Below are 12,288 nucleotides of genomic sequence, written 5' to 3' on the forward strand. Positions count from 1 at the left end.
GACGCCGACTACTCAGTCATCCCAAGGCCCACTTTGGGTCACTGCGTCACCCTAGTTAGTTAATTTACATTAAGGTTGTGACATGATGTGACTGTGGGTGTCAATTATTGTTTAACTTTAATTTGAAATTTTATCAAAAATTTTCCGCACTTATTCGGCAAATATTGGACGAAACCCAAATAAAGTAATAACAACCTTGTTTACAATCAAAAGGAGAAATAACAAAGGTGTTTATTGTATTCACAAACATCACCTTGATAAATGACCCATTTCTTCAGCGACAAACACTGACCTCTATTGATATCTGATGGACAGGTCACTTCTCAGAAATGACAGCTTCAGATTCGTTCCGAATTAAAACGGCCAATTGAAGTTACTGACAGCTAATTCTACCTCTATTAAGTTCGAGTTTTCAACGCCGCGCCGATACCAACCGCTACCGTCAGTCAGCGCCAAAATGGTGAAAATCAAATGGGTACAAATTTTCACTGTTTATAGCCAGTCCAGAGTAATATAGAGGTCAGCGGTAACATCGAAATAATTGAGAAGCGACGGAACAAAAGCCGATAAATTTGATTTTTTTTTTATTATGATGTCAATCGGTTTTGAACCATGAACTTGGCCATATTTTTACACTTACACTTTCCAAAAAAAAAAAAAACTTGAGAGGTGTCAAGGGACACCCGGATGGAACGAAGTTCCTTTCAATTAATAAGTGAAGGAAGGAAGTCTTCACAAGAAGTACATTTTATTTCTATTAATTTTCGTTATATATTTTCACGTCGTTGCCATGGTGATATAGCAAAAAGTGTCGTGACAACTTTTCGTAAGAATTTTTTCCGTCTAGCCCCGTTTCACAACGCGCGATAAGGAACTTCGTTCCAAAAATGATTTATATAAGTATATATACTGTTCCGACGCTCCTCAACAGACGCGTGTACGGAGTTTTCCGTAGTGTTATTTTGAAATGATCGACGCATCTGCTGCATCGTGGGCGATGTTGACTAACGAAAATAGATCTACGGTTTCCACTTTCATTTTTTATAACTACTTTTTTGGCGGATATTAGGCAAATAATTACATACAAATTTTATTCTATAAAAAAATCGTGAAGTATTTATTTATTGTGAACTAATTGAATTTCTTTCTTCACAATAAATTTATCAATTCATGATTTATACTTGAAGAGCGTCGGTGGCTCAGGGGTTAAGCACTTGACTTGCAATCTGCAGGTCCTGGGTTCGAATCCCGCCATGTAACAATGTGTTTTTCGATTTTCGATTTACATATGTACATTTATCCGACGTTCTTACGGTGAAGGAAAACATCGTGATGCAACCTGCACATATCTGAGAAGAAATTCAATGATATGTGTGAAGTCAACCAACCCGCACTTGGCCAGCGTGGTTGACTATGGCCTAGTCACCCCTAACTTGGGGTAGGCTCCGAGCCCCTCAGTGGGGACGTATAGTGAGCTGATGATGATGATGATGATTTATACTTTGCAAGGACTGCAGTAAATGAGAATCCGTGATCTCTGCGTATCCAGTCTGGGTCACGCGCGTAACTTATGTTGTTATTGATTTCTCGTATAAATTAAAGTCCTAATTTTTTTTTAAGAATATTTGTAATATTCTTTAGAACCAATTTTATGTAATATTAAGTAAACAACTTGATTGTGATTCTTTGTTTTCACGCCAGAATATTTAATAGCAATTTGTTTATCATAGTATAAGTTTCCCTGAGTATTTTACAATAAAACAGTTGAAATACCAAACTAGAAAAATTGTTGCCAGATGTGTATACGTTTTATTATTTTATTTATAAAAATACACAATTATTGGTTGCTCAAAACATTACATATAACTGTTCTCTCGTACAAAATACGTACTCAGTACGTACGGTTATTATATAAAATATAATTAAAGTGACGATATCCGTAAAACAGAAGCAATAATAAAGCTGAAACAACGTAGAACTTCGTTAGTGATTTGGAAGCGAGTATGCAGAATGTAATTTTCCTTCGATATAGGTCAGTGGAGTATTAAGTGGCGGCTGATTAGATTAGAAATGGGTCTCCGTATGTCCTCCCTCTCCTCCTATCTCCGATATTGCAGAGGAAATATGTACTGTTAACAAGATTTCTTTGTAGTATACCGTTATTATGTATTTTTACTTAAGGCAATATTAGTTAAGATCGTGTGAAGCGAATGGCGCGCTTTTTGTTACCACTACAACTGTCAGATAGATGTAGTGAGGTGACGTAAGCGTTGATATTTTTGTAGGTGTAGTATTGCGATACAACGGCACAATGTCGGTTTTCTCTCTAATAATACAGGTATCAAAGATGGCTCTTTCAGATAATCTTAAGACAAAAATGGATTTCCGGAAAGCCAATGTTTTAAAGACATTTTAATTTTGATTACAAGAAGATAAAGATCTTATTTTGCAGAGTTCGAAAAGTACAAAGTCATTTTTCTCAAATGAGACATAGACCTAAGATTCGACGAAATTGAACTATTGTATAAATTGTAGACGTATATATTTTACTAAGAACACATAGGCAACACTTAGTTACAGTAGTATAAATATTTACTATGATGCGATTTAATAAACATAGTAAGCCTATGTGTTCTACCAGACTATGCCAAATTTCATCAAGATCCGTTCAGCTGTTTCGGAGATACCTTCAAACAAACATCGATCCATCTATCCAAACATTCGCATTTATAATATAAGTATGATTTAAAAGTGTTATATAAAATGAGTATCTAACATAAAATATAATAATTACATAACAGTCATATTTCAAGAATAAGAAACTAGAACGATGAAACAATTAAACGGAAATAAAACCCACATAAATTGACTTAAATATCGTATCCCAAGATTTATTATATGTCCACAGAATCATTATGAACGTTTTTGGCAACGAACTAGATAGACATACTGAATGATATGAGTTCAGTGTTCCAGTTAAACTTACGATATTTTACGTCTGTCCTAACAATAAATATGTTCTTTAGAACTTGTGTGCATTCTACTAAAGTAATCATTGGTTTCTGAAATCAAAGTCTTTGTATAAAATATACCATGATCCCTAGATAGAACCCTAGAACACAGATAAAAAATATGTTTCATACAGGGATTTTGGTTAACATTTTGACCAAAGATTATTTAAATAGAAGACTTACCGCCCTCCCAGAGAAACGAAAAGAAAATGAAATGAAATTTTTTAATTTCATTTCCTTCATTTCATTTTCATTTTCCTAGGGAAACGTCACAAATTGTCACTTAAGGAGTAAAGATTTTATTCTTAATCTGCACTAAGGACCGTCCTTAATAAAGACTGTAATTGCAGTAGTCATTCCTTAGTATTTAATCAAGATAGTATGCGAAATATTCGCATTTGTCAAGCATATAATAGTCAAAACAAATTCAGTAAGTTCACATCTGTTAACTGCGTAGTCTATTCAATAATGTGGCTTCAGTAATATTGGCGCCTTCCGCAAGTAAACACACGAATAAATTATAATTAGTGTCCCCAGAGCATCGAGGTCTGAATACACCCGCTGTTCTGAAGCGAAGGTCAAATAATAAACTTTAACTCGTAGACATATTGAAACATGTTGAGTAAACAAGTTGATATGTCACATTTCATAAATTCCCACTAAACATGTACCGTATATATCTTACTAATATTATAAATGCGAAAGTTTAGATTGATAGATGGATGTTTGTCAGAAGGTATCTCCGGAACTTGATGAAATTTGAAATAGAACATAGTCTGGAAGAACACATAGGCTACTTATACTTATTAAGTTTTATTTTATTCCGCGAGGGCGGTGTGGGCTATAGGGACCGTTTTTTAAATATTATCAATTATCTAATTTTTTAATATATTTTTTTGTAAATAAAAAAAAATAACAAATTGATGACTTGTAGTAGGTTGTATAATAGTCGATAGATTCGAACCCACGAGTTCTAATTTTTGAGTTACAAATTCAGCGCACCGGAATGGACAATCGACTGCTCCCTGAACGAGACCGATGTCCTATTTAGAGTCGCATTAAACTCATTTTACGCAAAGACATCTACGAGATCCAACTATCATAAGGATAGTAAAACTTTATCGGTGGTTTTAAAAATTTTATAGGCGTAATTCTGAGGTTATGACCTAAAACGAAGACATTTGACACCAGCGTATACATTTTAAATCGTCTAAAATAGGATCATTTTTTAAAACTTAGTTTTGATTGAAATTATAGTCTACTTTAGAAAACTAATTGCGTTAAAAGAATAGAAAAAAATTAAAGTAAGATTACAAATTAAAATTGTGCTATGTTGAAATCCGTAATCTCTGCTTGCCCATCTGTGCACTGGGCTGGAGTATAACATTTATATCTACTCAATTTATATAAATATATATTTTAATATATATACATATGGATGTATATATATATAAAAATATATATTTATCAAACACAATATATTTGCAAATTTTTTTTAATTTATGTCTCATATTTGTCCGCAAATCCGCATCTGTTCCGGGTAATCTCAGAAAAGGCATGACCGATTTTAACGGGACTTGGACTGGAAGGTAGCTAATGTATGCAGATGTAACTTGGGCAATTTTTTTTTATTTCCCGCTAACGAAGTTGCAGGCAATCGCTTTTATTATATAACAGTGAATTACAAATAACTTTTGCTATCTCTATTTTTTCAAAGGGAATGAGGGGGATGCCAGTATGTTTTATATACCAGTCGAAATGCAGTAATATAAGCAGTATCCTAATTGCATTTCATGTGCGTATCGACTAGCGGGCGCCGGCAGTGGCGACAGTGAGCAGCCCTGCACAATGACCCAATTCCCGATCGTAGTCCGAACGTCGCTCCCCTGACCCCATTCTATTTGCAGTTGTTTCTACGTGCGTTAGTTGAGTACAAATAATGAACTAAAGCTAAACTAAAGTGTAGAAACGCTTTAATACGACAAACCAATTTGAGACCTAATATTTGCTTCAATAAGTCCACAGTCAATAAACACTACAAAAGTGGCGATTAAAACACTGACTGAACGTCTTTTAAACTATACATGATTGGTTTAAAGTCTATCGGTTATTACGACTTAATAATATCGGTCGCTTTGATGTTGCTATAACCGGTTTTGATTGTATCATTACTTATTAATAAATAATTCACCATTTTTTTTTATCGCTAATTTTCATTACATGTCTTTCAATAACATAGAAAATAAAATGTATTTTCTTTGCCCTAATCGAAGCAAATGAAAGGAAGTCAATTGAACATATCAATTGATTTAGCCTCGAAGAAAATGTCCCGCTGTCGCCGGGAAATGTCCTTGATGCGAGGAAATAGGAAGATGAGAATTCGTCCATCCGCTATAATGATTATGACTACGAAAGGTCGTTCATTATGGCTCCCTTTGTTATGTAACTGTTTGGGATACAATACACACATTTGCAAGTATTTGTTACGTATAAAATAAAATAACAATTGTGTATTTGGATAATGTTATGAAAAGAATAACCGAAACCAGTTAAAGTCTTTCCAAAGAATCCTATTTTTTTTATAAGAGAAGGGGGCAAACGAGTGGTGGGAACACCAAGGTGATCGTCGACGCCCATGGACGTCCACAACACTAGAGAAACTGCAGATGCATTGCCGGCCTTTAAGAAAGTTAGACTACAGTCTGTAGTTACAAAGTACAAAATAATTCGGAAAACGGATGACATAACGATTGATCATTAAAAACCGGATATAAAAGAAACAATTAGTTTAATCACACATAACTCTCTTCTTATTGCACTCTGTGACTTCCCCCAGTATCCCGGCACATATCTCAACAACTTCGTATACAATATATTTGATGGAAAGAAGCGACATCGCAGTTTTATATCGTAATATATTCAAATGCGTAGCTATAATAAAGTACTGTGACGTCATCAGGAAGAACATAAAACAGGGGTAGCCTCGAAGTTATTTACGTAAGCCAATGGGAAGTGATACAATTATCATAATATATAACTACTAGCTCTTACCCGCGACTCCGTCCGCGTGGAACAAAAAAAAAAGAAAACGGGGTAAAAATTATCCTATGTCCTTTTCCTGGTTCTAAGCTACTTGCCCACCAATTTTCAGTCAAATCGATTCAGCCGTTCTTGAGTTATAAATGGTGTAACTAACACAACTTTCTTTTATATATATAGATAGATAGATGAGAAACATACTAGACAAAAAACTATCACTTTTCTTGGTTGATGAGGTAAAGATGACAATCACACACGTGCATATCATGTTGACACTCATCGTTATGAACCCATACTGATGAATTACGAAAAGAATGTACACACTCCTGTCATGACAGATCCTGTCTCTTAAAAATCAAAGTTCATAAACATAACTAGGCTTGAATTATTAATGCCAGAATTTTTTAGTTTTATTGTTTTTGTTTTATTGTTTGGGTATAGCATAGGGAAGAATAGCATGTGTCAAAATGTGTCTTCGATAATAACGTCCATAATTATTATGAATGTACACACTATATAAAATTAAGCTTTAAAGATTGTTATTTCATTACAGCCTTAGGATTAAAGTGAATTTTGGATGATTTATGAGGACAATGTAACAAGGATAAAACAAAATAAGGCGATGCATATTATTTTTAACGCGTTAAAAGTTCACCTTGATAAAATATGTAGGCGTTATTTATAAGGCAATCCTTATTCAAAAGTACGTTGATGCAATTTATAAAATAATAATACATAATATATTTATATGTGCAATATTTTGATATTTATCAATGATTAAATATATCTGTGATATTCTAATGATATATGATAAATTAAAAAAAAAATACGAATGATTCGAGAACTTATACTGAAGAGAAGAGAAAAGATACTGCTTAAAATGTATCCGTCCGTATGTTATGTTATTGTCGAATACGTGCATACGTATTTTTGCAATCGTAAGCCAATGCAAGTTTTCAAAGTTTTAAGTTCAAGTGCATACTAGCTGTCGCCCACGACTCCGTCCGTGCGGAATTTAAAAAAAACGTAATAAGTAGTTCTTAGCCTATGTATTCTACCAAACTATGTTCTCCATCTAATTTCATCAATATCCGTTGAGCCGTTTCGGAGATAACTTCAAACAAACATCCATACATTCATCTAAACATTCGCATTTATAATATTAGTAAGATTTATGCATCTGACTGTACACTAAACGTCACGCTTAGAGACTGAGTTTTAAATCCAGTAATATTTCGCGACAATTTAAAACACTTTTTTTATAGAAATAAATAAAATGAAATTGCATGCCAGTATTCAGTGAACTCTCAACCTTGACCAGATCTATCCATCTTGTGGGACTACCCACGCTATTTTCTCCGTTATAAAATACTTGATATTCATAATTTTCGTAAAATATATCCATATCTTGCGTGGGTGTCAAGGCGATAACGGAAGAATATAATATTGGCTGTACGATGTGTGGGCGTCAACCCTCTTGTATTTTGTAAAATGTTAAGACATGAATTTTCCAAAACTTGACATATATTTAATAATTCTTAGAATCTGTTACTAATATAACCTATCATAATTTCCATCGAAATAACTCTTAAAGACAATAAAAATGACATTTTATTACTATTTGATTTCAGCATGCGGTTTACGGAAGAACGCATAATGTGGATGGCTTAGGAAGGCTTTTATCAAGCAGACGTATGTCACAAGCTGATGAAGATGCGTTTTACTTCTAGAAGTAAAAGCAGGGCTTGCACTTAGGATCTATGACCGAAACATTTTCAAACAAATCGTCGTTTTCTTTTTTCACAAACATTGTTGACGGAAAATTATGTAATCCAAATGATTTAACGCTAGCGCAATTGGATGTTCGACAATCTGCCGTCGTTTAGGATCAGCTTGTGTAAACATAAGTTTTGGCCGCCGATGTGATTTTCCATCCTATATTGGTTAATTAAACAAGTCTCATTCAAACAGAACATGATGTTTGAATGCCTCTATTAATACTATCTATAGTATTTATTAAAGCTCATATAATTGGACGAAATTTGACCATAATAAATAATCAAATATGTTTTAACATTAACTGTGTCAAATTTCCCGTTCATCTGGTCACGTATTATTAAGACTTATGTACCTTAATCTGTATCTAGATAATTATCTTAATATCTGAGGTCATGCAGTAATAACTCGTTATGACAAATAACATAATAAACCCTCATCCGATTTGCGCGGCGCCAAGCCAAAAAATGTAATGACAGATTATAAATGGACCGAGCACACTAACGCCAAGGAATCTGTTGACCTGAATTATTTGCAAGACTTCATGTTGACCTAGTAATGAGCAAAAAACTTCTACGAGTATGTGCGTTAGAGATTATTATTCATTTTGACAGCTGTTATATAAATATAGCGTTATAAAAATAACGCATTTGATTCGTGATACAGTTATTTATTCCGCTTAGTGGTAAATAATTTATTCCTGACAAGATATTCAAAAGAAACATTGAAACAGATAGATGTCAGAGCATTTTATTTGAGCAAAATCTTATGTCTGAGTACATCAAAGTCTTACCTGGTTATATTGTCTTGCCTTTCGATGATGTTCTGCAAGCCTACAGCATCTCGCAGCTGAACTACCAACGCGGCGCGCACCGCTTCCGCGCACCTGTACTCCTCGATCCTCTCGGATAGCACCTGGACAAGATTATATATCATCATCTCCCTTGCATTATCCCACTAATTGTCAGCTTACAATGTTTTATCAACATTAATGTTTCAGCTTAATTTTTACGGCCGGTCGCCTGCCTGTCGTCAACCCTACTTGGGAGAGAATTTAAAATAAACAGTATTATACCCTATCCTCTCATCTCCTCTCCTCGTTCTTCTCCTCTTTGTAAGAATAGAGATAGCAATAATTTTATTGTGTTTAGTTGAATTTCACAGTCAATAGTGATGTGTCATTTTATAATTTAAAAAGTTTTTATTCCATTGCGAAATTATGAACTCGTTCTAAAAACAGTTTTTGTATTTGTAAAAAGAAATTAATAAAGCTTTCGCGGTCGCATCAAAGAGGAATAAATTTTAATAACTGCATGCTCGCTCGGTCTTTCGTTAATTACTGCACCAGAAACAAAGCTGGATACGAAATAACTTTGATACGCTCACAGAAATTTATATTAATACTTTCTTTTTAACACTGTTTGTATATATATATTTTTTTAAATTGAAGAAAAACTTTTAAACGTTCATTACATAATTACATATTTTCAGATTAACAAAACTATATGCTGAAGATCGAATATAGAATTTAAACAATTTAAAATCATATTGTCATCTATTCTCTTTAAAAAAAACTGTGACGAACATCTGCTTTGTATGGATGTTCTATAAGACTGTGTAACACTTACCTCAACATCATCAGAATACACTGGAGAATTCTTAAAGACATCCTTCTTCACCACAGCAACATAAGGTCCTTGCACACCACCAACGAACTTTTCACAATTGAAGAATAACGCATCCTTCCTCACCATACCTTCCTCAACTCCGAGAAAAGTAGGATTCATATCCACATTAGAAGTCGGAGCTACCAGGGTATAATCCCAGAATGACCAAGCTCCGTACTGATGGAGAAGAAGTGTGGTCGCTACATCATCAGCGAAAACTCCCGTCAATTTAGAAGCGGCAGGAAAGAAACCTATCATTCTTTTCCCAGTTCCAGTATTCTCTTGTAGTTTCATTTCCAAGTTGTTCAAGTCTATGAAACCGTCTTTGGATTCCGCGATTTTGATTATCTGGAAAGATAAAGGCGAATTAGTATTCTGTGTAGTTGGCCAGTATTGTTTTCAATGTTGGCATATCGATTAACTAGCTGTTGCCCGCGACTCCATCCGTGACGAAATAAAAAAAACTTATTAAGTAACCAATCTGTTCTTCCAGACCTTGTTCATGTATGCCAAATTTCATCGTAATCCGTTTAGCCATTCTGGAGATACGTTCAAACAAACATCCATCCATCTAAATATTTGCATTTATAATATTAGTATTTTGTCAATGTTAACACATATAAGAGTTGAAATGAATAACTACAACGCCACGGACGTTTGCTTCGAACCCCAGTAGCTAAAAGAATAGTATTTGTTTGCTGTTAACCCTTTAATCTTAAAGATTAGGACCAGAAATTGATTTAAAAATTGCAAAAAAGAAATTGCATAAAACAGATCATTGTGTTCAAAACAATCGGCGTATAAAGAAAATGTAATCGTAGGAGAGGAAGTAAACAATTATCACCATTGGAAATCTGGCGATGTGCAAATTATTTCGATACATCTATGTCTAAGTAAGCTGCTTTTACGATTGTGTCATAGTCTATTTTTAGTCTATGGTACAACCAAAATTACACTTCAAATAACGTGCACATCGCAAGCTATCTGATTAACAGGTTATTAACCTACCATTACCAAAAGATGGGTGCTCCGGTCATAGACCGTTATTATTTCGGACGTTCGCAATCTGATAACATTTAGAATACATTACTGTTAATTCCACGAGCTATTGAAACGTTGAGTGGATAATAAATAGGTAGATCTAAACGAGAACAAAAGGAAATCACTAGATCTATAACCGTGTACTGTTGAAGATATTGTGGAAGGTCCATATAAAATCATCTATACATCCACAACTTGTTATCATCACCACAACATTGCTTTACAAACTCCACTAAATTGCCAATGCTACGGAGACAAAAGGACTTCCTTTAATAATTTAATTAAATAACAATTTATATGCTACTTATGAGCGGTTAATTACTTCCTTTAATTGATGTCATTAAGGTCTGTGACTCTTAATGCAAAGTTTATATGTTTGTTCGTTATACCAAACTGGCCAAGGTTCACCAAGTGCTTGCGGAAGGATAACTACCAAATATGGAGCGTACCATCTAAGTATGTATCTTGCAAAATTGTTTTTTATTGTTCGTTATATCGTGTTTCCTGTCCCAAATATATGTTTCCTTATGTCAAGCTAATTATGTTTATTTTTGTATATTACATTTTCGAATAATTTACCTTCATCTAAAGTCGGGATAACTCTCTTAACGTCAATTACAATGTCTTCTTTAACCTAACATTTGTTAATCTTACAATTATAAATGCGATGTTTGTAAGTGTCTCCAGAACGGCTGTATAGATCGCGTTGAAATTAAGCATAGAGTTAGAGCATATTAGTAGAACACATAGGCTACTAATAAAGTTTTTTTTTACTTGCGCGCGGACGAAGTCAATAGCGACAGCTAGTTAGAAATATTTAATCATTTCATTTAAAGCCAGATACTTCTAAAGGATCTTAAAAAATATGAACTCTATCAAAAATGATATTTCAATATTAGAGTTACAACGAACGTAAGTAATGAGAGTCTTAAATAAATTCAATTTTTATATTATCTATTGAAGCGATCAAAAGCTTATCTGAATTACGTTTGCTAAGTTGGTATAGTAGAAGCCATTCAAGGAATTAATTACAATTCATCTTCACTTAAAATAACAATAAAAGAATTATTCTATTGCTTATTTGAGAGAGTACTGAATATATTTACATATTATTAGCTGTCGCCCGCGACTCCGTCCGCGCGCAGTTAAAAAAAAATTAAAAATAGATGTTGGCCGATTCTCAGACCTACTGAATATGCTCACAAAATTTCATGAGAATCGGTCAAGCCGTTTCGGAGGAGTACGGTGACGAAAAATGTGACACGACAATTTTATATATTAGATTTATTATTTATTTACCGAATTGCAAACAAAATAAATACAGACAACTTAGCATCATCGGGATTTATAATAATGTAGGTAAAACTTTTATTATGCGACTGGTCAAGTAGAATGAAAGATTAGTCACGTTTATTACACTTAATCTTGATTAAAAAAGACGTACAAACTCAAATTAAACCTTGTTTCAATCGTATAAAGCACAATTTTATTTGCTATAAAAAACCTGCTCTATTCTTTGTTCCGGTCTGTCTGAACGGACCCTTAAAAACACTATCAGGAATACTCAGTTGTTTAATGATTACTAAGGGCAGCCCTAAGTGTAATAAGCTACTGCTAAACTATAAACGTAGTAACGAAGATTAAATGGAGTTATAATTAATGTAACTACAGAAATACTAAGTTTTTCTCCTGTCTCTTAACTACTACCTTAACGAGGCTGACGCATTTTACCAGTAAAAACGTTACAATGTTAA

General features: G+C 33.8%; 1 protein-coding gene across 1 annotated transcript in view; it reads right to left on the minus strand.

Moving 5' to 3' along the window:
- The window catches only part of LOC106720849, a 79,055-nt gene that overhangs the window by 15,167 nt on the left and 51,600 nt on the right, over positions 1 to 12,288 (minus strand). Inside the window, exons 4-5 of the mRNA XM_045683608.1 lie at positions 9,455 to 9,841; positions 8,620 to 8,741 (exon numbers count right to left, since the gene is read on the minus strand). Coding sequence (XP_045539564.1) covers positions 8,620 to 8,741; positions 9,455 to 9,841 — 509 coding nt within the window. The remainder of the gene's footprint in view (positions 1 to 8,619; positions 8,742 to 9,454; positions 9,842 to 12,288) is intronic.

This window comes from Papilio machaon, chromosome 22, assembly GCF_912999745.1.
Source record: "Papilio machaon chromosome 22, ilPapMach1.1, whole genome shotgun sequence".
Lineage (NCBI taxonomy): Eukaryota > Metazoa > Arthropoda > Insecta > Lepidoptera > Papilionidae > Papilio > Papilio machaon.